At 49.8% G+C, this 25,853-nt stretch overlaps 1 protein-coding gene across 2 annotated transcripts in view; it reads left to right on the top strand.

The window, feature by feature from the left end:
* Window positions 1–25,853, top strand: part of eml5 (EMAP like 5) — a gene marked incomplete at its 5' end in the record, with an annotated part of 40,969 nt that overhangs the window by 13,533 nt on the left and 1,583 nt on the right. The window contains 33 exons of one of the 2 annotated variants that reach the window (XM_084481755.1): window positions 983–1,168; window positions 2,647–2,782; window positions 3,552–3,753; window positions 5,125–5,262; window positions 5,669–5,925; window positions 6,794–7,006; window positions 7,101–7,268; window positions 9,064–9,170; window positions 9,300–9,418; window positions 9,861–10,047; window positions 10,758–10,863; window positions 11,905–11,998; window positions 12,962–13,062; window positions 13,421–13,614; window positions 14,129–14,240; window positions 14,431–14,558; window positions 15,754–15,895; window positions 16,373–16,525; window positions 17,436–17,567; window positions 17,772–17,860; window positions 18,400–18,576; window positions 18,843–19,044; window positions 19,367–19,520; window positions 20,297–20,375; window positions 21,224–21,353; window positions 21,662–21,760; window positions 21,918–21,938; window positions 22,850–23,023; window positions 23,178–23,386; window positions 24,057–24,214; window positions 24,575–24,689; window positions 25,075–25,263; window positions 25,485–25,657. In XM_084481755.1, coding sequence (XP_084337881.1) covers window positions 983–1,168; window positions 2,647–2,782; window positions 3,552–3,753; window positions 5,125–5,262; window positions 5,669–5,925; window positions 6,794–7,006; window positions 7,101–7,268; window positions 9,064–9,170; window positions 9,300–9,418; window positions 9,861–10,047; window positions 10,758–10,863; window positions 11,905–11,998; window positions 12,962–13,062; window positions 13,421–13,614; window positions 14,129–14,240; window positions 14,431–14,558; window positions 15,754–15,895; window positions 16,373–16,525; window positions 17,436–17,567; window positions 17,772–17,860; window positions 18,400–18,576; window positions 18,843–19,044; window positions 19,367–19,520; window positions 20,297–20,375; window positions 21,224–21,353; window positions 21,662–21,760; window positions 21,918–21,938; window positions 22,850–23,023; window positions 23,178–23,386; window positions 24,057–24,214; window positions 24,575–24,689; window positions 25,075–25,263; window positions 25,485–25,657 — 4,844 coding nt within the window. The remainder of the gene's footprint in view (window positions 1–982; window positions 1,169–2,646; window positions 2,783–3,551; window positions 3,754–5,124; window positions 5,263–5,668; window positions 5,926–6,793; window positions 7,007–7,100; window positions 7,269–9,063; window positions 9,171–9,299; window positions 9,419–9,860; window positions 10,048–10,757; window positions 10,864–11,904; window positions 11,999–12,961; window positions 13,063–13,420; window positions 13,615–14,128; window positions 14,241–14,430; window positions 14,559–15,753; window positions 15,896–16,372; window positions 16,526–17,435; window positions 17,568–17,771; window positions 17,861–18,399; window positions 18,577–18,842; window positions 19,045–19,366; window positions 19,521–20,296; window positions 20,376–21,223; window positions 21,354–21,661; window positions 21,761–21,917; window positions 21,939–22,849; window positions 23,024–23,177; window positions 23,387–24,056; window positions 24,215–24,574; window positions 24,690–25,074; window positions 25,264–25,484; window positions 25,658–25,853) is intronic. The other variant, XM_084481756.1, reaches the window with a different exon arrangement.

Consider the following 25,853-nt stretch of genomic DNA (forward strand, 5'->3'; position numbering starts at 1 on the left):
ACACACACACTTTCCACCAGAACCACCTGACCGCCTGCGCTGTCTCCCGTTCAAGGTCAAACACCCTTTCCACAACCCACACCCAGAGCCGTCGTGGTAGAGAGTCTGGTGATCCCCCCCCCGGGGCAGGGCGTGGTGGAGAGGGGAGGGCTGCGTTCTGTTGTTTTACAGCTACCTCCGCTTCAGGCTCGTGCCGCTCAGTCACGTAGCGGTGAGCACCGCGCCCCCCCGCTGTGCCGTCTCATCTCCACGCAGACACGTCTGCCGCTCGCTCTCGCTCGCTCGCTCTCTCCCTCTTTTTTCTCCCCCTCTCTTTTCTCCCCCTCTCTCTCTCTCCCTCTCTCGCTCTATCACTCTCTTTGTTTCTCTCTCTCTCCTTCTCCTCCCTTTCTCTCTTTCTCTCCCTCTCTTTCTCTCTTTCTCTCCCTCTCTCTCTTTCTATCCATCTCTCTCTCTCTTCCCTCTCTCCCTTTCTCTCTCTCCTCTCTCTGTTTGATGGATTCAGCCATCATACTAGAGCAGTGCTGGTGAATTCCAATGACCTTGTTTGTGAATAGTGTGGGTGTGTGGAGGCGTGGGTTTTTGTGGAGGAGTGTGTGTGCATAATGCTTTTGTGTGTGTGTGTGTGTGTGTGTGTGTGTGTGTCTGTCTGTCTGCATTCTAATCATGTGGTCTCACACGCACTCACACAATTCATAATTTCATCAGATGTATTTCGAAAATGTGTTCTGTTCAGTGTCTTATTATAAAATTATTAATTATTGCGCACCAGATGTGCGTGTGTGTGTGTGTGTGTGTGTGTGTGTGTGTGTGTGTGTGCGTGCGCGTGTGTGCGCGTACGCGCGTGTGTGTGTGTATATGTGTGAGCGGTATGTGTACGTGTGCCTGTGTTTGCGTATGTGTGCATTATGCATACGTGTGTAGAATTACAACAAACAAAAGGACGACCCTGTCACGCTGTCCTGTCCCCTTCCTCCCTCAGTTCTGGAGCTTGTGTGGCAACGCCCTGACCCCGAGACGAGGGGTGTTCGGGAAGACCGGGGACCTCCAGACCATCCTCTGCCTGGCCTGCGCTAAGGACGAGGTCACCTACTCCGGGGCCCTGAACGGGGACATCTACGTGTGGAAGGGGATCAGCCTGCTGAGGACCGTACTCGCCGCCCATGGGGTAAGAGCTGGCCGGTCGGTGGACGGGAGTCGACGTTATTCAGTGGCAGAGTCACACACGGTAGCGCGCGTGTTTACGAGGCCACGCGGTAAACGAGGTCTGTCGTCAAGGAGCTGGGGAGCTGGTCCGACGTGGACATCATTCATATGAATAATGGTTTTGTGCTTTTCTATTTGTGGTTATACATAGCCAATGTCGGATGTGACATCATCTGAATCGTGGTGGTGCGTGTGTGTGCGTGTGTGTGCGTATTTTAAATGTGTTTGTGAGTGCGTGTGCGTGTGCGCTGTGACGTGGAAGCATCCGAGCAGGTTATCCATCCCAGGCGAGAGAGAGAGAGAGGGGAAGAGAGAGAGAGAGAGAGAGAGAGAGAGAGAGAGAGAGAGAGAGAGAGAGAGAGATGTTGTAATCTCAGTGTGACTCAGGCTGGGTCTGCGTTCGCTGCAGCCTCCAGATATTTGCCAGACGGCGAATGTTTTCACCCTCAGACGCAAAACACACACTCACTCACTTATTGTTCCGCTCCCACCCACCCGAGGCGAAGGCTGGCTCCCTTCTGCGGATGTCTTTCCCATAGCCCATGAATCACTGCCCATGTCGGCCAAAACCCATTCTGCAGTCTGTCCTCACTTTGTACTCTCTGTTCAGTGCTGACTGCACCCGGCGTGGTATACAGCTCGTATTCCTGACCTGAGAGCAGCGACCAGCATCGCTGGTCAAACCAGTGCAAGCCTATGCTCAGTAGGAAAAGGATCAGTGTTGTACTACCAGTGGGATTAAATTATATCTATGGGATCAACAGCTGGAGGAGGGGACAGTGGAATGGGGGAGGGTATAGAACCAACACACTACAATCATCCCCCATTCTGGGTTTTGGGACAATGAACTGGAAACATTGTGTGGGTATTGTGAATTATGTTTAAATTATGTGTGTGTGTATACCCTTTTGAGAGTGTGTGTGTGTGTGTGTGTGTGTGTGTGTGTGTGTGTGTGTGTGTCTGTGTGTGTGTCTGTGTGTGTGTCTATGTGTGTGTGTGTGTGTGTGTGTGTGTGTGTGTGTGTGTGTGTGTGTGTATGAGTTGACTGGGTTGTGTTTTGTTAGAATGTGGATCTCTTCTGGTCTCTGTGGCAGCGAGGCCACAGCTCACGGCTCCAGTAGAGAGTTTGCACAGTATTTGTGAAAGCCTTATTAAATAAGATAAAGAGAGGGAGAGGGAGCGGGAGCAAGAGGGAGAGAGGGAGAGGGAGCGAGAGGGAGAGAGGGAGGGAGAAGGAAAGGGAGAGAGGGACAGAGAGTGAGAGAGAGGGAGAGTTAGAGAGAGAGAGAGGGGAAAAGAGAGGGAGAGAGAAAGGGAGAGAGAGATGGGGGGAGAGAGAGAGAGAGAGAGAACCAGTGTAAGTTAGCCTGAGAGCGATGGTCTGTTGACCAAGTTGGGGGTCCACACCTCCCCTGACAACCTGCCCTTTCCTCCCTGCAGTCGGGGATCTTCAGCATGAACGCCTGCGAGGAGGGCTTCGCCACAGGGGGACGGGACGGCTGCGTCCGCCTCTGGGACCTCAACTTCAAACCAATTACTGTCATCGATCTCAGGGAGACGGACCAGGGATACAAAGGTTTGTCCGCTTCCTGCAGACCACAACAAACCAGGAAACAAACAGGAAACAACGAGGCTCAGACCCTGCAGGCTCTTATCGAGCTGGCCTCCAGGACGGCCCGATCCATAAGCGGCTCGCTCCGTCTTCTGTCTGTCTCATTACTAACACAGCTCATTATGTTTCTTTATTATCCGTGTTCTCTCCTCCTCTCGTTGCGCTGTGGCGTGGGACCTGACGGTAGCTAGTCACAGAGGTGGGTAACAGTCGGTGCTGACAGCAGCTATACGTGGTGGTGGTGGTGGTGGTGGAGGTGGATGGTGTCGGACTGGGCGGGTGCTGAGCACAAACACCGACTCAATCTGTTCCTAACGATCGCCGCATCTGCTCCTCCTTTTGTTGGCCCGCTAAGTCCAAACTGTAGCAGATGTGTTTTGCACTAGTGAAATCCTCATGTCCGCTCACCCCGGCTAGGTAGACAATAGAGGCGCCCCCCCCCCCCTCCCCGCTGACCCCAGCTGACATCATGTCTTCGTGCATTACAACATGCCTTTGTACTTTCACATTATGAATATTTATCAGTCTCAACTTTTCCTGTTATTGTGTGTGTGTGTGTGTGTGTGTGTGTGTGTGTGTGTGTGTGTGTGTGTGTGTGCGTGTGCTTGTGTATACATGAATGCGTGTGTGCGTGTATGTGTGCGTGTGTGTGTGTGTGTGTGTGTGTGTGTACGATGCATGTGTGCGTGTGTGTTTGGGTGTGCACGATGGTACCACGTGTGTGTGTCACCAGGCCTGTCGGTGCGCAGTGTGTGCTGGCGCGGGGACCACATCCTGGTGGGCACCCAGGACAGTGAGATCTTCGAGGTGGTGGTCCACGACCGCAACAAGCCCTTCCTCATCATGCAGGGACACTGTGAGGGGGAGCTGTGGGCCCTGGCCGTCCACCCCACCAAACCCCTGGCCATGACGGGCAGCGACGACCACTCAGTCAGGTAAGAGCGGAGTCGTGGGTGGCACGTGGCTCAGGAGGTAGAGCGGGTTGGCTGGTAACCGGAAGGTTCCTAGTTCGATCCCCGGCTCCTCCTTGCTGAGTGTCGAGGTGTCCCTGAGCAAGAAGCCTCACCCTAACTGCTCCTGACGAGCTGGCTGTCGCCTTGCATGGTTCGACATCGCCGTCGGTGTGTGGATGTGTGCATGAATGGGTTAATGTAAAAGGCAATATTGTAAAGCGCTTTGAGTTGCCACTGGTTGGAAAAGCGCTACATGTGCGGGGCGGCATGTGGCTCAGGAGGTGGAGCGAGTTGGCTGGTAACTGGAAGGTTGCTAGTGCGATCCCCAGCTCCTCCTTGCTGAGTGTCGAGACGCCTAACCCCAACTGCCCCCGACGTTCTGGTCGCTTTGCATGGTTGACTGTGCCGTCGGTGTGTGAATGTATGGGTGAATGTAAAAGGCAATATTGTACAGCGCTTTGAGTGGCCACTGGTTAGGAAAGCGCTGTGTAAAACAGTCCATTAATCATTTACCATGTTGTGGACGATGAGATACCAACACACCGCGGTGGAACACAAACGGCCCTTTACCTTGGCCCTTAATGCAGGCTCTCAAGGGGGCCCTTCAGCTTATGAGGGATCTTATTAAGCTTGACTTTTAATCAGTGGAGTGACAGGGGAGTTCTGTAAAAGTGTTTGTTAGTACGTAGCGCCAGCATATGAGGTTGCTTGTTGACGTTGTTATTTTTGACGGTAAAACCTGTACTCACTTCTCTACTGCAGCTCTTTAATCAATCAAAAGAACTACAAAGGTTCACAGGAATAAAACGCCTCCAGGACTTTCACAACAACACTCGAGAAAAACTATGTTTTTTGTTTGTTTCTGTTAGTTTTAATAAGGTGAAATCATTCTGGTGTTACCTGGCTGGAAGACATCACAGAATTAGTTTGCCTTGGTTTCCGTAGTAAATAAGTAAATAAGAGTCTTGACAGCTACGTTTTTTTGGACAGAAGTAATAGCTACAACTCAAGCCATTAGAGATAGTGTAGGTTTAAACTCATATCATCGTCACATCATATTATATCATGTACAGCTATACAGCTCCACAGGATACAGCTACACACACACACACACACACACACACACACACACACACGTGTCCTCTGACCTGGTGTGTGTGGGATAGGATAATTTAGGAAACAGCTCCACACAAACACACACACACACACACACACACACACACACACACACACACACACACACACACACTGACCGCTGAACTGGTGTGTGTATAGGATGGTTCAATCAGGATACTGCTCCACACACACACACACACGCTGACCCCTGACCCCTGAGCTGGTGTGTGTCCACAGGATCTGGAGTCTGATCGACCACGCCCTGATCGCCCGCTGCAACATGGAGGAGCCCATACGCTGCGCGGCCGTCAGCACCGACGGCATCCACCTGGCACTGGGCATGAAGGACGGCTCCTTCACCGTGCTCCGCGTCAGGTAGGGCGCAGCACGCCGCAACCCGCAGGCCGGCACAGAGCACATCGTTAGCCTCGCAGCATCACACACGCTCACACGCACGCACGCGCACACGCACACATGCACTCATTCATATTTTAAGGTTCATCTTGTATTTAGTGTTAAAGTTGCCAGAGTCAATTAGACGTCTTGTAGGAAGATAGTGATTATGGAATGTAAAAAGCACTCCGAATGGCTTGGGACATAGCCAATGAGGCCCAGTGAATCAGCAGCGTGAGGAGAGCATAATTAGGTTCGATATCACAAATTGGCAAAAAGATATGACTTAGGATGAAAGAAAACGTTCTTCTTCATAAGTGTCTGTACAAAATTTATTATCAAGCTTTGGAAAGGGGCTTTCAAAGACGTTTCGTCGTGTTTTCCCCAGGGACATGACCGAGGTGGTGCACATCAAGGACCGCAAGGAGGCGGTGCACGAGCTGAAGTACTCCCCCGACGGGGCCCACCTGGCCGTGGGCTCCAACGACAGCTCGGTGGACGTCTACGGCGTGGTGCAGCGCTACAAGAAGGTGGGCGAGTGCCTGGGCGCCACCAGCTTCATCACGCACATGGACTGGTCCACCGACAGCAAGTTCCTGCAGACCAATGATGGCAGCGGCCGCAGGCTCTTCTACCGGATGCCCGGTGAGTCCACTTCCATTACAACTGGGACGGTCTCTGCCTGAGAGCAGCCAGCAGTACTTACATTTACATTGACATTTAGGGCATTTAGAAGACGCTTTTATAACCAAAGCGACTTACAAGAAGTACAGAAGAAAGAGAGAAAGAGAAACAACATATCACTGTCGGTACAGTAAGGATGTTTATAGAACTTAGCAGTCGTTAGTGCCAAGCACTAACGACTGCTAAGTTAACCCATTCCGTGTAGGATAAGATGCTACACGATGCTAAGTAATGTTAAGTACTGTTAAGTGCCAGGACGTACAATAAGTGCGTAAGAGGGGGGTGGGGGGTGTCAGGGGGAGGTTCATCATTATAATGAGTGGATGATGTTGTAATTGATGGTGATGGTTAAAGAGTTAAAGGTGCAGTCCGTGGACATTTAGTGGCATCTGGCGGAATGGACTTGACAGAAATGTAATGTTAAATTATCACAATATTCATAAGTATGTTTCAATAAGTGTATTGTCCCATGAAAATAAGAAGGAGGGGGGTTATTCAGAGGGTTGCCACCTCACTGATAGCAGCCACTAAATCCTACATACTGCATCTTTAAATATGTTGAATCATATACATTTACTTTGGTCAATAATGCACCGCACTATTAATAGATTATTGATTGTTTTCTGAAACCAAAATGGCCATCGTAACGTTCTCTATATCGGGTTCCTTCTGTGCAGATCATTTATCGATTCTAGACTCAATATCACATGCAGTCTGATCCAAGTCCAATACAATCCCATAATAAAATACCAGGAGAAGACAAGAAAATCCCCAATTCAGATCTGCTACTGCACAAGATGATGAAGAGCCCGGTTCCTCCTCTCCCCAGGGGGTAAGGAGGTCTCCAACCGGGAGGAGCTGAAGCTGCTCCAGTGGTCCTCCTGGACCTGCGTCCTGGGCCCCGAGGTGAACGGCATCTGGCCCAAGTACTCCGAGATCAACGACATCAACTCTGTGGACGCCAACTTCAGCAATCAGGTGCTGGTCACGGCGGACGACTACGGCCTGGTGAAGCTGCTGCGGTACCCGTGTGTGAGGAAAGGTATGACGAGATCCACCTTACCTAGGGACCCAGGACCAGGCCTGTCTGGTCTCTCTTGGTCATCAGGTTAATCTGTCCACCTGTTGTTCCCCAGGGGCGAAGTTCAAGAAGTATCTGGGGCATTCGGCCCACATTACCAACGCCCGGTGGTCACATGACTACCAGTGGGTGATTACCATTGGTGGAGCCGACCACTCCGTGTTCCAGTGGAAGTTTGTTCCAGAGAGGAAAACCAAAGAGGCTCTGCACATAGCGCCGCAAGGTAAAGAACACACACACACACACACACACACACACACACACACACACACACACACACACACACACACACACACACACACACACACACACACACACATATACACACACACACACACACACATCATCATAGACAATTATGAAGTGAGGATCCATCTCATATGGTCAGTAGATCGGTCCCTATCCTTGTGGGACGCGGGACCACAAATGACCAGCGGCTGAGAGCTTGACACTGATATGTAATGCTCACTAAGCACTGGTGGCACTGGGGTATGCTGCAGGCGTGCTGACCAGGCATATCTGCTAAGGAAAATGCTTTATTGATGTGGGGTCATTCATCAATCATCATCAGTCATTTCGAGCCATAAAGTGTGTAGGGAAACTCCTGACTGGCTATCAGAGATTTGGATTAATCATGAAGAGTAATGTGAGGATGTTTCACTGGTATTTAACTCTTCAGTTCATCCATGCAAATCCTTCACTGGATGTTGTATCTTCCATCTCTTTTAGTTGTTCCATAATGATGGGTGAGTGGGAGTTCTTCATTCACTTCAACAGATTGGGAATGTAGTTAAAGATCCCATATCATGCTTTTTTAGGGTTAATAATTGCATATGGGGGTACTGCTAGAATAGGGTTACATACATTGTTAAAAAATAATACCCCTTATTATTTTCACACTGTTAATTTCTGCAAAACCAATTTCAGCATCTTTCTAAAACGTTCTGTTTTGTATCATGACGCTTTAAGCCCCCCCTCCCGAGTAGCCCAGTCTGCCGTGATTGGTCAGCACGCCCACTCGGTTGCGATTGGTCAAATGTTTTGTGCTTTGGTCTGTAAATTCACACCCCCGACAAGTTGTAAACATTGCGGGTAGCCGGGAGGCGCGACTTCTGCACTTCAGCACCACCCACTGCACAATCTGATGTCACATATTACAGAAGTAAAGTTTGAGTGCAAACAAGCTGTTTGACGCACTTATTGAGGGGCGTTCTCGGTGGGCGCCAATACTCCCCGCTCTGACACACACACACACACACACACACACACACACACACACACACAAACAATAACACTCTCTGTGTAATTGATGACCCTGTCCGAGCACTTTGAGGTATCTTCTTAAAATAATTCAAAACGAGCGGGCAATCACATGAATGAAGACAAATCCATTCCAAGTGACTGCGAGCGATGGGTCTTTATTCCTCCTGCTTGGCTCTCCCCCAAAGCCGAGGAGGCTGGCCCGGGCCTGGGAAGGAGCCCAGCCCCCTGCTTCTCCGTTTCATTCTCCTAATGGGATGTGGGAGCAGCAGGGGCCGCTCCCCACTCCCTCCGCGGCTCTTTGTCTTGTCCTGCCAGGGCTTCGCTCCTCGCTGTGTCAGCGTTTCTCTTTTTCTTTTTTAGCGTTTCAATTTTCTAATTGTCTTAAGTGATGTGACCCAGAGTCACCGCTTACATGCACACGCGCACACACACACACGCGCACACACAGACTCATGCACACACGCATGCACACACGAATGCACGCACTCACACACACACACGCACACACACACACACACACACACACACACACACACACACATGCTTGAACGTGTGTCACACACACAGACTCATGCACAGACACAGATACACGCAACTCTTGCAATATAATTGATGCAAGCGTTATATAACACCAAATCTTTATTCCACCGAAGTAGAAGGCAGCCTAGCTGGGCCCTGCTGTTACATGGTCGGTGGGATTGAATGTTTGGAAATTCTCCCCTCCTCCTCATTCCCTCTCTTCTCCTGCTCTGCAGAGACCCTGGCTGACTCGTACAGTGAGGAGTCCGACTCTGACCAATCAGACGTACCCGAGATGGACTCGGAGATCGAACAAGAGACACAGCTCACGTACCGCAGACAGGTCAGCAATTACCTCTGTTTGAGTCCGTCGGACCGTCGGCTGGTCTCTCTCCCAACTAAAGACGGGCAAAGGATCAGAAATAACATGGTGTGTGTTTGTGTTTGTGTCTGTTTCTGTGTGTGTTCTCAGGTTTACAAAGAAGACCTACCTCAGCTCAAACAGCAGTGCAAGGAGAAGCACAAAGCGATGGCCATGAAGAAGAGGGAGAAAGCACCGGGCAATGGAGCCAAACTCCACTTCATTCATGGGTACGACTCCTCTGCTGTTCAGCCCTGCAGGCCAACTCAGAGCAAACACGGATATATGACAGTTAACGCATGTAAAACATCGTCATTCAGTCAGAAATAACACACTATGAATACAATTAATGAAATGATCGACCACTCACTGTTTCTCACTGCCACATCATCTTATGGTCACATCTATTCTACACTAATCTACTCTATTCTGTTATGTTATATTATGTTTTATTTTGTTCTATTGTGTTATATTCCACTCTATCCTGCTCTATTATATTATATTCTATTGTGTTCTATTCTACTCGACTCTATACTGTTCTATCCTACTCTCATCTGATTATTTTATAGCCTCTGGTAAGCCGTGTGTCTTTGAATCCTGATCCATATGAACTGTACACTGTACTCTTGAACTCTGAACTCTTGACTGTATGTGTGTGGGATGGATGCTCAGCTACAGGGGCTACGACTGCCGCAGCAACCTGTTCTACACCCAGACGGGGGAGATCGTGTACCACGTGGCCGCCGTGGGGGTGGTGTACAACCGGCAGCAGAACACGCAGCGCTTCTACATGGGCCACGACGACGACATCCTCTGCCTGGCCATCCACCCCCTCAAGGACTACGTAGCCACGGGACAGGTACATGGCCTAGCCTAGCCTAGCCTAGCCTAGCCTAACCTAGCTTAGCCTAGCCTAGCTTAGCCTAGGGACAGGTACATGGCCTAGCCTAGCCTACCCTAGCTTAGCCTAGCCTAGCTTTGCCTAGGGACAGGTTCATGGCCTAGCCTAGCCTAAATTAGCTTAGCCTAGGTACAGGTGCATAGCCTAGCCTAGCCTAGATTAGCATAGCCTAGCTTAGCCCAGTTTAGCCTAGGGACAGGTAGATAGCCTAACCTAGTTTAGCCTAGCCTAGCTTAGCCTATGCTAGGCTATGCTAAATATGGCTTTTAGACTGTCCTCACCCAAGAACGACACACATCTTGGACATATCTGTAGTCAACGCTGATCAATAGTGTTGTCAATATTGTAATCAATAAAATATAATAAATAAAATATAATGCCGGCCAGCCCGTACCTCTCTCTTTGTTTACCAGAATCGTACTATCAACGCACCCAAAGTGCGTCAAGTCACACTCACACAGTTTCACAGCCGGTCAGAGAGGACAGAACTTAACAAGCCTTTGGAAGTCTGAAAGTCTCCTGCCTAAGAACTGGCAGTTGGGTCAATCGTACACAATGGAACTTTACCTTCTGTCTCAACCTGACCCAGGGGGAGTTGGCTCGAAATATTAAGGTTCTGGTGGACGATAAATTCTCCTGGGTTTGCTTCCATGTTTGCTGTTGGGCAGGTTGGCCGGGATTCATCCGTTCATATCTGGGACACAGAGCAGCTGAAGCCCATGTCCGTGTTGAGAGGGTTTCACCAGCTTGGGGTGTGTGCCCTGGACTTCTCAGGTACGACCACCCCTCCACACCTCAACACCTCCACACCTCCACCCCTCCACCCGGCCACACCTCCATCCCTCCACATTCCACTCCTCCACACCTCCACCCCTCCACCCTGCTACCCCTCCACACCTCCAAACCTCCACACCTCCATCCCCTCACACCTCCACAACTCCACACCCCTCTCCGCCCTGAGAACGCTCACACGGGCTATCTCCATTAGGTTTTCTCTCTGCAATTTAATCTGACGCATGTATCGACTGAAGCCCCTTTCAGCGCCCTTCTTCGCTGGGGAAATCAATGGGGAAACAAAAACATGTCTGTCCACGGGGATACGTGAGCGAGTTCACAAGCCCGAGCCCGGGTCGAGACGCTGCAGCGGTGGATCAATACGGGGCTGTCTGGCCCGGGCAGCGAGAGCAGAGTCATGGAAACTTGTATCCAGCGCTGGTGTCTGTCAACACCCTCTGAAGTGAGAAGGGCTTGCCGCACCGCGCTGTGATCTATTGTGTCCATTAGTCTCAGGGCACAATGGTAATTCTCCTGATAAGACATGAGAACTTAATACAAAAAAAGGATCAATGCTTTGTGATCTATGCTGGAGAGAACCAATAGTGCCTTTTCTAATTGGCCCCCAGTCAAAGGCGGAGCCATGATCTTTTAGCCAATACCAGGAAATTGCGTGTCACAGATCTCACTCCCCAGGAAGCTTGGCGATTCTTCATACTAAACTGAAGCAGCACATCGAAGCAGCAAATCGAAAACAGCACAATTAAAGTCGGCTTAGTCGGTATTGCATTGTATTGCATCTTCGTATGGTTTCTTTGTATCTGCGGCATTATAGTCTTTGGTATTCATCTCAGCTGAAGGGTTCTCAGTTCAAATCCCATTGCCTGCACCCTGCCTGTAGGCGTGCTTCAGCAAGATGGCCTGCTCACCTGCTCCTCAATGATGTGTATCTAAACCTTGAGTCAGACGGCCTTGCTTGACCAAAGTGTCTCCTAACTGACAGTAACACGGTTCTACTGATATTTTCCTCTCTCGTTCCAGCCGACGGCAAGCGGCTGGCCTCGGTGGGTCTGGATGACAACCATACCATTGTCCTGTGGGACTGGAGGAAGGGGGAGAAGCTGTCCGCCATACGGTCAGTACTAGCAGTGACCTTCACCTGGTCGTAGCTCGCCTAGCACCCTGCCCACCCACCAGCTGCTGTCTGGGCACCGGGATGAGGGGGGAGCGAAAGAACCAGGAGTGTACTGGCCGGGTGTCTTTGTGTCTTTAGTACACAATTTAATGATGACCTCCGGTTTGATTATGGATCTTGTCCAGGCTAACCTGAGCTAAATTGCGTGATGATGATTGGTTGAAATAGCAAGAAAGAGGCGGAGGCAATATGAGTTGCCAAAGAAGGGTTGAAGGGTTCAACTTGTGATTCCTCCTGTCCTGGCTTTATATTTGTGAATGAATTCACGTGTGTCTCACAAACATTTTCTGATGCTTTTGATTATTCACGTGATTTAGACAACTATATAATAACCCATATCTCCATACATAATTACCTAGACACCTGACATCATAAAGATATATTGTCAATGAAAAGACCAACACTTCCAAACATTTGGCCTTTTTCCTCAGCCTTTGACTGTCGTCATAAGTGGAATCTACTCCACTGAGATACCCCGTCTAGTGAGTTGCAGCATAGCATAACTAGCTATAACATAGCATAACTAGCTTAACCAGTGAGCGAGGGGTCTTCAGTGCCTCAGAGGGAGGGAGGGACAGCTTGGGGCTACGCCGCTGGTGTCCTCTACAGCCGCCCAGGGTGGGGCTGACACCGCTATGCACTGTCGAGCCCTCCGCCAGGGGGTGTAAATCAGTGGGAGGTGGGGGTCAGATGTACGGGGAAAGGTGTGGGTAACAAAGAGTGGAGAGGAGGTGGCAGAGGAGGGAATAAGTGAGAGAGAGAGGGCGAGAGAGCGTTGTGATGTAACAGCACTCAAGAACATCTATAGAGTGGATGCTGTGTATTTTATGAATATCTCTATTTATTACCGTTACATTTTGCTGTTTTTGTTTTTGTTGTTCATGTTTTTGCTGTTTTTCTCAGGGGAAGCAAGGACAAGATATTTGTGGTCAAAATAAACCCATACATGCCAGACAAGCTGATCACCGCTGGGGTGAAACATATGAAGTTCTGGCACAAAGCTGGTACGTTTCCGCTGTGCCTCGTTCACTATCACCTGCAATGCATATCGTTAGCCTCATAGCATAATTGCCTCATATTTTGGCAAACAATTGTGCTGTCTAACCTACTCTCCTAACGCTGCTGATTCACTGTCCCTCATTGGCTATATCCTAAGCCAATCAGAGTGCTTTTTACAATCCATAATCCGGATCCGCCATAGTCATCTAATTGACTTAGGCAAATTGACGCTAAATACAAGATGAGCCTTAAAATATGACTCAGGCAATTATGCCATGAGGCTAACAATGTGGACTTAACACGGTGGACCACAAGGGGTGACATCAAGAGGGAACCAACGGCATGGCGGTGTCCCCTCCCTAGGCGGGGGTCTGATCGGGCGCAAGGGCAGCATGGGGAAGACGGAGAGCATGATGTGTGCGGTGTACGGCTGGACGGAGGAGATGGTGTTCTCGGGCACGAGCAGCGGGGACATCTGCATCTGGAGGGACCTGTTCCTCATGAAGACGGTCAAGGCCCACGACGGGCCCGTGTTCAGCATGCACGCGCTGGAGAAGGTACGGAGGGTGGGGGGGGGCGCACACCGGCACACAGTTTGTAGAAGTGGAGGTTTACATTTATATTGTAAAGCGACTTACTATAAGTACATTTTGTTAGAAGAAAGAGAAACAATATATTGCGGTCGGTACAGTAAGGATGTTCATAGAACAAAGTGCCAAGCACTCACAGTTGCTAGGTTAACCCATTCCCAGTATAAAACAAAGATAGCTAGGATAAGATGCTACATAATGCAAGGTAAAGAAATGTAAGTGCAAGGACGTACAACATACAATAAGTGCACACATGAAGTGCCAGGACGTACACCATTAAGTGTGTAAGAAGTTGACATGTCGCTCTTACCTATTTTTAATCATCTGCTTTTTTTGTCTCAACCTCTGATTATGCCGAAGAGCAAGGAGAACGATTCATTTGTAGCGAGAGACTTGGAGTGTCTGAATACTCTATTATGAAATAATGATGAAAATGATGGTCACCGTTTAAACATGTCTCTGTTATTGCGACGCATGGCAGGGATTTGTGACGGGAGGCAAGGACGGCATCGTGGCTTTGTGGGACGACACCTTTGAGAGATGCCTGAAGACGTATGCCATCAAGAGATCGGTCCTGGCTCCTGGCTCTAAAGGTGACGGCTCCCCAGTGCTCCCTCTGTAATCCTCCAGGGTGCTAGCACCACAACGTCCCGCATGGAAGCACCTTATTCCGTCTTTTTGTCTTTATGCCCGCAACGTCTTTGTTATTATTTATTTTCCGTTTTCATTCATTCACGTGTTTTTCTTCCGCAACCTTTTGTCGATCCACCCTGGGCTCCGCAGGGCTGCTCCTGGAAGACAACCCGTCCATACGTGCCATATCGCTGGGCCACGGGCACATCCTCGTGGGCACCAAGAACGGAGAAATCCTGGAGGTGGACAAGAGCGGCCCCATCACTCTGCTGGTCCAGGTGACCACGCACACCACCGCACGACCACACACTCCACCGCGCACACCACCGCACGACCACACACTCCACCACGCACACCACCGCACGTCCTCACACTCCACCACACACACCACCGCACGACCACACACAGCACCGCACGTTCTTCCGCTCAGCCCATTCTGGCGCTCGAGCCATCCACCGCATAAGCAGCGGGGAAACCCACAGCCACGGCCCACTCTTGCTCTCGACCAGCCATCCAGCGCATGAGCAGGGGAACACACAACTCAAGCCCCACCCAAAGAAACACAGCGTCCTGGGAGGGCACCGGGTTTCAGCGGTGTGTTGCTAGCTCAGTGGGCATGAGGGGGAGTGGAGGCCAATGGGAATCTAATCAAAGAGGAAAAGCTCTGCTGCTTCCTACATGCGGCACCCGGCTGAGTCACAGCGGAGCCAGCTACGAGGAGTGATGAATTGCTGCGGTGTGAGCGTGGATAGTTCATTTAGTTAAGTGGTGCTCCCAAGCCCCCCCTGTTCTCCGACAGCTGGGGGGTACTTTATTGATTGCAGTCTTGCATTATTTATATTATACTAATAGGCTTTACATTAAGTATCAGTGGCCATTGTGATGATATAATAAAGTGTTTTATTATTCATATGCTAGTCATTGTTTGGGATGCTTCAGACGAATCTGCAAGCTCATGTTCTGTTTGCTCTGGCATATGCGTCTGGACCCCCTCCCGTTCATACGGATGACCAGCAGACCCGTCCCGGGTCGGCCAATCACAACCGTTTATCTAATATGGGTTGCGTTTGATAGGATGAGGTACAGAGGTGTGGCGTATGGAAGCACCGTTGAGGCATCTTCGTTAACAACAAAGATGGTTGCCGCTGATGTGTAACACACATGTTGTTGGCGATCTGGAAGATTTGGGCCATTGGCTCGATCTCCACTGTGAAACCCCATGAGGCGGTGGATAGTGACCTAACAGGCACATATTTAAATGGAAATCATTGAGGTTGCCACTTTAAGTCCAAGTAGAGTAGAGTATTGTGTAAGAAATAATCCTGCGCTCCAGTCTTCATCATACATGTCTTTTCCCTGATGCTTTTAGGACCCTTGGTTTAGGAATAGTCACTTCCCTAGTCTTCATGCTTTGGCTTTGTATGTGTGTGTGTGTGTGTGTGTGTGTGTGTGTGTGTGGGTGTGTGTTCACAGGGTCACATGGAGGGTGAAGTGTGGGGACTGGCCACTCACCCCCACCTCCCCCTCTGTGCCACCGTCAGTGATGACAAAACACTGCGCATATGGGACCTCTCTCCCAGCCACTGCATGCTGGCCGTACGCAAGCTCAGGAAAGGTGAGCAGCACCTTCGTTCAGCAGCGGCAGTAGTAGGCTAGTAGCAGTAGCAGTAGCAGTATAAGCAGTAGCAGCAGCATCAGTAGCATTTTTTTTTTTTTTTAATAACATTCAAAATAGCACCTTCATGTAGTAGTAGTAGTAGTAGTAGTAGTAGTAGTAGTAGTATATCTGCTTAATGGTCCAGTATAAACAATACTGGACCATTATTATTTATTAACTTATTTTATGATTTATGTGTTTTTTTAAATGTAATAGATATCATTTTCTGTATAATTTCATTGACCAACATTTTGAATTTCATAGCATCTTCATTAAGTAGTTGTAAAAGTAGCAGTAGCAGTAAGTAGGCTAATAGTAGCAGTAGCGGTAGTAGTAACAGTAACAGGCTAGTAGTAGCAGTATGTATATTTATAATTTTCTGTATAATTTCATTGAATAACATTTAAGTTTCCATCTGAATTGGCTGCTTGGCAGGGGGCCGCTGCTGCTGCTTCTCGCCCGACGGCAAGGCCCTGGCGGTGGGGCTGAACGACGGCAGCTTCCTCATCGTGAACGCAGACACCCTGGAGGACCTGGTGTCCTTCCACCACCGCAAGGACCTCATCTCTGATATCAGATTCTCCCCAGGTCTGCTGGTCCTCATCCTCACCCCCCGCCCCCCTCCCGCTTTTCTCAAGTACCCCTCCTCCCCTTCCTCACCCCTCCTCCCCCTCCTCTCCTCCGCCCCCCCCTCCTTCCCCTCCTCCCTCTCCCTCTACCCCACTCCACCTCCTCCCACTCCCTCACCCCTCCTCCCCTCTCTCCAAACTGTTTCAAATTCTGCCCGAGGAGAAGGAATGACCTCCAAAATTTAAATGGTCCTCAAGTCTGCCAAGATTAGCTTTTTTCTTGCCTCTTTGTTTCTTGGTTAATGGCTCAGACAGGTATCCATGCTGTCCTCTCCCTGTGAGATGGCTGTTCTGCTGGAGGCTTGACCTAAATGAATGTAATAAGAGATTGGGGAAAGAAACATGGAGGAGGAGGAGGGGGGGGGGTGTGAATAGAAATGAGTACAAAGAAACTAGAATCTCTCGCCCTGACCTTAATCTTCAATGCAAGGTGATTTCTCATCACCTGACTCATACAGTTAGTTTACGTCATCCATAATCTATAGGAATACATACAGAATATTTTAAAAGGAATTGGCTACAAATCATTACTACTATGTTTAACTAACTACTGCTATTTAGACATATAGCAGATATTTCAATCCATAGGTCAAACTATTGACCAGATGCTTCCTAGACGATGTAAAAACTCATATTCATTTCAGCTGATTAACTCGATAGATAAAAACAATGACGTTATTTGCAAGAGCAAGTTATATCTAATCATTGTTGGTAGAAGCAGAAACAAACACACTTTCAAAATCTCAAAAAGTGTCAATTAATGTCCTGGCAGTGGTAGCAGGTTATGTTCCAGCAACGCGCCCCATGTCATAGAGAACGCCTCACTCAACACACTATGGATCTCTTCCCTGCTGTGCGGCTCGGCCCAGGCTCGGGAAAGTACTTGGCGGTGGCGTCGGTGGACAGCTTCGTGGACATCTACAACGTCATGAGCAGCAAGCGGGTCGGTGTGTGCAAGGGATCGCTCAACTACATCACCCACCTGGACTGGGACAAGAGAGGTACACACGCCGTGATGCTCCTTAATCCTGCTCTACGCTAGAAACGATGCACAGTCAATACCTATAAGACGAATCACAGCATGGCTCCTAGCGGACGTTAGCAGTGGGGGGGAGGGTATAGATCGGGGTTATTACCGTTGTTAAAACCGCCCTTTGATGAGTACGACGACTCACCGCGGTCCGCCGGCGTCTTTTCATTCCCAGGGAAACTGCTCCAAGTGAACACCGGTGCGAAAGAGCAATTATTCTTCGAAGCTCCCCGTGGAAAGAGGCAGACTATCCTGGCTTCAGAGGTGAGTACCGGCCGCGGCGCGAGGGCCAGGCCTGGGGGGTGCTGGTGGTGGCCCACGGCCTAGATCTCTTCCCTGGGTGGAGGGTGGAGGGTGGCGAGAGGAGGAGGCGAGATGACGGGCAGGTGAAGGGCAGTGAAGCGTCTCCCTGGCGTGGCTCTAATGAGGCCTGTGGGACGGGTGTCTGCGGTGGATGTCTTTATCGACTGCGACACCAGGACACCATGGGGGGGGAGGCGGAGTGGGGGGGAGCGTTTGGTAAACGAGGGTGGGGCTGGGGAGGGGGGGTGGTAAGGCTGATGGTAGGTCATGTATCACAGGAGCCACCAATTGTGTGTCCTCTGTATGCCCTTAAGCCCCCCTTTGTGTGTGTGTGTGTACGTGTATGTGCGCACACACACACACACACACACACACACACACACACTTCCTATCCCATCCTTCAGCTAAACATGGTACCTATACCCATACTACCAGCATCACCTCGACCTCCACCCACCCACCCATCCTCACTGCTGGCCTGTGTCTCCGCCTATCTCCAGGTGGAGAAGATAGACTGGAACTCGTGGACGTGTGTCCTGGGCCCGTCGGTGGAGGGCATCTGGCCTGTGATCAGCGAGGTCACCGAGGTCACCTCCGCCAGCCTCAGCAGCGACAAGAAGGTGCTGGCGACGGGAGACGACCTGGGATACGTCAAGCTCTTCAGATACCCCGTCAAGGTGAGAAGATCCACCTGCGCTTCAGTCTAGTCGGTCAAACACTACAGCAAAACACTACAGCCGTCCCCTGCTCGACCAATCAGTGATGACGCGATGCGTCAGTGTAATTTCGCCTTTCGTTTTGTGAATGAATGACTTGTAATCTGTGTTGTGAACGAGTGTCACGTGTCCGTGAACCCACAGCGGCGTGAGAAGGTCAGGGCTTCTGAGGATCCGTGCTGACGTCACCATGTTGTGTAAACGCCGTCTCCTCTCCGTCCCCCCAGGGGAAGTACGCAAAGTTCAAGCGCTACGTGGCCCACAGCACGCACGTCACCAACGTGCGCTGGACGCACGACGACGGCCTGCTGGTGACGGCGGGCGGGGGGGACACCTGTCTCATGATCTGGGCCCACGAGGCCGAGGGGCACCGCGAGATCCGCCAGTGTGACAGCGAGGAGTCGGACATCGAGAGCGAGGACGACGGAGGTGAGTGGAGCGCCTCAGGAGAACGTTCCGAGGGGTCGGCGTAGCTCAGGAGGTAGAGCGGGTTGCCTTGTAACAGCAAGGTTGCTAGTTCGATCCCCGGCTCCTCCGAGCTGAGTTCTGAGGTGTCCCTGAGCAAGACACCTCACCCTGACTGCTCCTGATGAGCTGGCTGTCGCCTTGCATGGTTGACTCTGGGAATGTGTGTGTAAACCGTCGCTTTGGATTAAAGCTTCTGCTAAATGCCCTAAATGTAAATGTCAAATGTTTACGGTAAAACCCTGCGAACGCCGGTCTGAAGATGGCCGTCTCGCTGTGCTCTCAGGTTATGACAGCGACGTGACGCGGGAGAACGAGATCACCTACACCATCAAGGCCTTATCCAACAACGTGCGCCCCATGACGGGGGTCAAGCCCCACATGCAGCTCAAGGAGCCCTCTGTGGACGAAAGGTACGGGGCCCGCCGAGGCCCCCAGAGGCCCCCCCCAGATCATACCATCCACCATCTACCCAGAGATCTGTCGAGGGACACATGCGGACAGGAAACGCCGAGCCATGAGCTCAGCGCGGCTCATGTTGGCATGTCTTCTTCAGTCCTTTCAGTTCATTCACTATGCATGAGATTTCACACCCACTCCCCCTTGTGGCCGACCCTTTTTAATAACGTAGACTCTTCGACTTTTCTTCTCTCCTGAATGGCTGTCTTATCTGTCACTGTTCCGCACCCTTCTTTAATTCCACTTGAAGGCAGGGGGTAGTCAGGTAAGCTCATGCATTTCAAGTCATTATAATAATACATATATACTTTCGGGGATATATCTCTTTTTAAAATGACGCGTGTGATGTGTGTAGATCGGATGACAACTTCTTACTTCGACTTAGCTGTTATTGTGTATTATTATTAGACAATATTACACCAGAATATTTATATACACACTGCATCCCTAGACTGTTGGTAGCTGTATAGGGTCTTTTGTGTATGGCATTGACTGGTGCATTTAATGTACTCGGTTTCATGAGTGTGTCGGTGGGCAGCAGTGAAGTGGTTAACAAAGTGCCTTTTCCTCACACTTGCTTTTTATTTTGTGTTGTCTTGCTGCCATAAAGGGGTTCAAGGTAAGGCACATGCGCTTCGAGCTCTCAAAGTGAATTACTGTAGTTGCTGGTTGGTGAAGGCCTTCTCGATATAATCAGAAAAAAATGTCGAGGGCAAGGTGTTGATGAAAGCTGAACGGTTCCACCGCTCTCTTTCAGACCTCCAGTCAGCAGGGCTCTGCCGCAGCCAGAGAAGCTTATGACCAACAACGTGGGGAAGAAAAAGAGGCCCGTTGAGGTGAGACGTAGGATTTGTCCCGCTCCGGTCCCCCAAACCCCGTCCTGGCTCCATCTTGGTTCTAGCTGCCGGGTGCTAGCTGCATTCAGCACCACCACCCAGCGAGCGTTTAGATCCAAGATGGCCACGAGGTGAATTAAGGTCCATGAATTCGTTCTCCCTGTATACGTGTGTTCACACACGCTGCATTGGCCTTGGGTCTAGCGCCAACACCATATCGGAGAGGTAAAGATGCTGTAGCTCCTTTTTTTTCTGCTGTGATCAAAAAATCTCTATATATATGGATAATAAATAAATCGCTATACATATAATATGATTTTATATGGTAAATGGACTGCATTTATATGGCGCATTTTTTGTGACCAGTGGCCACCCAAAGCACTTTACAATATTGCCTGACATTCACCCATTCATACACACATTCACACACCGAGGGCGGCATCAGCCATGCAAGGTCAGCTCGTCGGGAGCAGTTAGGGTTAGGTGCCTTGCTCAGGGACACCTCGACACTCGCTAGGACGAGCCGGGGATCGAACCAGCAACCTTGCGGTTACCAGCCAACCCGCTCTACCCCCTGAGCTAATGCCGCCTGTAATTTATGAATATATGAATATATAAACAAAGACAAACAAGCTAAATAAAGAGGACTGTTAGAGTGAGTTAAGTGCTGGTGCTGTGCTGCCAGTTATCCTTCCACTGCCAAGGCTACCATGCAAATCACCTCCAGACAGTCTCCAGAGAGTCCTCAGAGAGCACCTGGGCTCTGCAGATGGTCCTTCCTTCATAACATGTCGTGTTGTCATGGCGTTGACCTCCCCGACTGTGGTCTTTTTCCGGCGTTCCCGCAGGACCTGGTGCTGGATCTGGTGTTTGGTTACCGTGGCAACGACTGCCGCAATAACGTGCACTACCTGAACGAAGGCGCTGATATCATCTATCACACAGCCTCCGTCGGCATCGTCCTCAACCTGACAACCTGTGAGTGGGACGTGGATATAAATAATACACCAGCCACCTACTGTGACTCACCACAGAGCATTGACACTCAAACAATATCATGCATTAACCTGTGTGACTGTGTGTGTGTCCGCGCGCGTGTGTGTGTGTGTGTGTGCGTGTGTACGCTTGTGTGTTTGCACGCGCGTGTGTGTGTGCGTGCATCTGCGTATACGTGGCGTGAATGTGTTGTACACCCATTTCTATGTGTGCATATGTGTGCGTGTGCATGTGCGTGCACCTGTGTGTGCATGTGTGTGTGTGTGGCCGTGGGCGTTTCTTCCTCCCAGCCTGCCAAAGTTTCTATGTGGAACATAGCGACGACATCCTGTGCCTAACCATCAATCAACATCCCAAATTCCCCAACGTGGTGGCGACCGGCCAAGTAGGTACGTACACAGGCTAGGAGGGGCCAGCGCACCCGTCCCCGGCCCCCATCCTCCCCCCTCTCTACGCGACCCCCACCTCTCCCCCCCAGGAGAGTGTGTGAAGATTGTTAATCGTGTGATGGCTTCTGTGAATAATTCTTTCTTTTACACGCTTCAGGGGACACAGGTGACATGTCAGGTAAGACACCTTGTTTAAAAATAACTCATATTCACGCAATAATTAAGATCACTTAGTAACACAATGTGTTCCTTTGACACACTGCCATCTACTGGCGTTTTGGGTGTTTTTCCCACCCTTTATTACTTCATCACTACCTTTTAAATATGTTAAAGGGATTGAAAAGGAGGCTGGGAATATACAACTTTAGAATATGTTTTCAGTGTTAAGTCCAAATCCAAATTCACACCAACGGTTTATTTTTCAGAAGCTCCCACTTAAAAGTAGATTCATGAAGCCGACATATCGGCTCATCATATCAACCCACTCTTACAACAATAGTTTTATAGCCCTTAATCACAGCTACAGTCTCAAAGGGCTTAACAGGCCATATATCTCTTAACACCCCTAACCCTAGCCCCCCAGAGGGCAAGAGAAAACCTAATTAGGAAGGAAGAAATCTTGAGAAGGAACACGGAGTGGAGGATCCCTCCTTCCAGGGACATACATGCAAGCAAACATTGTAAATAGTATAGATAATAAAAATAAATATAAATAGTGTCTATGGTGATGGGGTTCAGTCCTTTACCTGAGGGTCCATTCTTGAATTCCATAATGAATTAATATAATAATATAAATAAATGCTTCAGCTAAGGTCCAACCTCTGAAAAGCAATTCCTCTGGTCTTGATTCTTCTTGTCTTGATTCTTCTGTTCTTGATCTTCCTGTTCTTGACTCTTCTGTTCTTGACTCTTCTGGTCTTGACTCTTCTGTTCTTGATTCTTCTTGTCTTGATTCTTCTGTTCTTGACTCTTCTGGTCTTGACTCTTCTGGTCTTGATTCTTCTGTTCTTGACTCTTCTGTTCTTGACTCTTCTGGTCTTGACTCTTCTGTTCTTGATTCTTCCGTCCTCCTCCCTCTCTGTATCCCAGCCACCTCTCCGTCCATCCACGTGTGGGACGCCACGACCAAGCAGACGCTGTCGGTGCTGCGCTGTTTCCACTCCAGCGGGGTGTGCTCCGTCAGCTTCAGCGCTACGGGCAAACTCCTGCTGTCAGTGGGCCTGGACCCAGAACACACCGTCACCATCTGGAAGTGGCAGGAAGGTGGGTGTATACCAGACCCCCCCTGCTCCATGCACGCACACGCACGCACACGAACATGCACATATCCACCCGCAAAACACACACACTTACAATCACACATTCCCACAAAAACAGACGGACACGCACGCATGTCTCACGGTGCATGTCTCCACAGGTGCCAAGGTGGCCACCCGGCAGGGCCACACCCAGAGGATCTTCGTGGCCGAGTTCCGGCCGGACTCGGACACCCACTTCGTGTCGGTGGGGATCAAGCACGTGCGCTTCTGGACGCTGGCGGGCCGCGCGCTGCTCAGCAAGAAGGGGGTGCTGAGCACCATCGAGGACGCCCGCATGCAGACCATGCTGTCGGTGGCGTTTGGGGCCGTAAGTCGCTTCTCTTTTTCCACGTCACACGCGATACATCGCACAACGAGGAAGATGTCAAGATTCTTCTCAGGAGTAAAAAGACTTGGGCGGTTGTAAGCAACCTCTGCTTGGTCTGGGTCGCTCACCCCCCCGTCATACATTCATACATTATAAGTTATAATAATTATGTTATAATAATCCAATAACGGGACCTCGCACAGGGGTCTATTCCTCTTATACCTCAGTCACCAACAATGGTTAGATATGTGCTACTTTATCTATAACGTTATCGGTTTACGATGGGCTTAATCCGCTGCAATAAATGTATTCCTCCGTGGCGCTTTGAGACAAGGTCTGAACATGTCTGATCCATAGTCATGTTTGAACTTAGTTTTTAATGTTGGATTTGTTGGAACAATTCCAATTGTTTTGGAACCGTTAAAAGGCAGAGGTGTCTCACTCATGAGAAATAATGCTCACCCTATGGACCGATCAGGGTCGAGATTTACCCACGCTGTGGTATAATATAAGATGATACTTTTGGCTTGAGTGTCTTTGTCACATGATAACTGATCCATTATGCTCCGATGCGAATGCTCTCCTGTCAATTTGCTGTTGATGTTGTTGTTGCAATGCTTGCCCTGCTCTTGTAGGTCAGTAGATTAGTGCAGGTTTGTTTTCTTTTCAGAATAACTTGACCTTTACAGGTACCATTAGTGGGGATGTGTGTGTGTGGAAGGAACACATTCTAGTGAGAGTAGTGGCCAAGGCCCATACTGGGCCGGTGTTCACCATGTACACCACCCTGAGGGACGGCCTCATCGTCACAGGGGGCAAGGAGAGACCGTGAGTACTGCTCTCTCTGTCTCTCTCTCTCACAGACACACACACACACAGACACACACACACACACACACACACACAGGTACTGGACATACAAAAGATCCCATTATGTGCATATTGTATTGATGATACACTTGTGATATTGTTAATTTTTGTGCTTGAATGATATACATACATTGATGGCATGCTTTGCTTTGGTTTGTGGTTTGCATCCGTCTCAGGTGCTCAAATACCAAGTGAATAAATTCATAGCCACCATGTTCAGCTCTTATAATCGGCAGTAGAATCAACAATGAGTGTAATGTTTGATTCAGGCCTGGTTGTTGTGGACTCTAACAGTGAGGTGCATGTCTGTCTGTGCAGGTCTAAGGAGGGGGGTGCTCTGAAGCTGTGGGACCAGGAGCTGAAACGCTGCAGGGCCTTCCGCCTGGAGACGGGACAGATCATAGACTGTGTCCGCTCCGTGTGCAGGGGGAAGGTAACCAGGACCTGCATGTTACAGACATTCAGCATCCCATTAACACATGCATCCATCCCACTGATTTGGTATTATATATAGAGCGAGAGAGAGAGAGAGAGAGAGAGAGAGAGAGAGAGAGAGAGAGAGAGAGAGAGAGAGAGAGAGAGAGAGAGAGAGAGAGAGAGAGAGAGAGAGAGAGAGAGAGAGAGAGAGAGAGAGAGAGAGAGAGAGAGAGAGAGAGAGAGAGAGAGAGAGAGAGAGAGAGAGAGAGATCCCTAATGCATAAAATGTATTATTAGGATCATTACATTCAGATTTGGGGGTAGTTGTCTCATTGCTGCCATGGTTGCGGTTCTCAGATGCCACACTAACCACCTGCTCCTCCTCGTCCGCCATCTTGTAGGGAAAGATCCTGGTTGGAACGCGGAATGCGGAGATCATCGAGGTGGGGGAGAAGAACGCGGCGTGCAATATCCTGGTGAACGGCCACATGGACGGGCCCATCTGGGGCGTGGGCACCCACCCCTCCAGGGACGTGTTCCTGTCCGCCGCCGAGGACGGCACCGTGCGCCTCTGGGACATCCCGGAGAAGGTCAGCTGGCACCCCCCCCCCTAACATAAATTCACTGAAATTGACTGATCATTAGTGGATAGTTAATGCTTAATACTGCATTAACTAATGTCAATGAGTTTTACATTAATGCACCCGTATGGTAAAGTGTTACCAGTATGGCTTACTCTTGATGGTACATACATACAATCACACAATGGGCATTCTGTGCAAACGTTTGCCTTTTGTCTTGGGGGAAACAGAAGATGCTGAACAAGGTGAACCTGGGGCACCCGGCGCGGGCCGTGAGCTACAGCCCCGAGGGGGACATGGTGGCCATCGGCATGAAGAACGGGGAGTTCATCATCCTGCTGGTGGCCTCGCTCAAGATCTGGGGCAAGAAGAGGGACCGCCGCTCCCCCATCCAGGACATCCGGTACGGCATTATATTGTACATTATAAATGTAAATGATCTAGTTCTAAAAAAAAAAAGTTGTCGGTAAATGAACCGACATTTGAGACCATTGCTGTCAACGTAAGAGAACTCTACAATAAGAGCAAGTCCTATTAGTAGTTACAATGCTAGATGCTGTATCGGTTTATACTCGGTATCGTCCGATACCCAAGTTCAG

This window comes from Micromesistius poutassou (genome assembly GCF_964030765.1).
Source record: "Micromesistius poutassou genome assembly, chromosome: 17".
Lineage (NCBI taxonomy): Eukaryota > Metazoa > Chordata > Actinopteri > Gadiformes > Gadidae > Micromesistius > Micromesistius poutassou.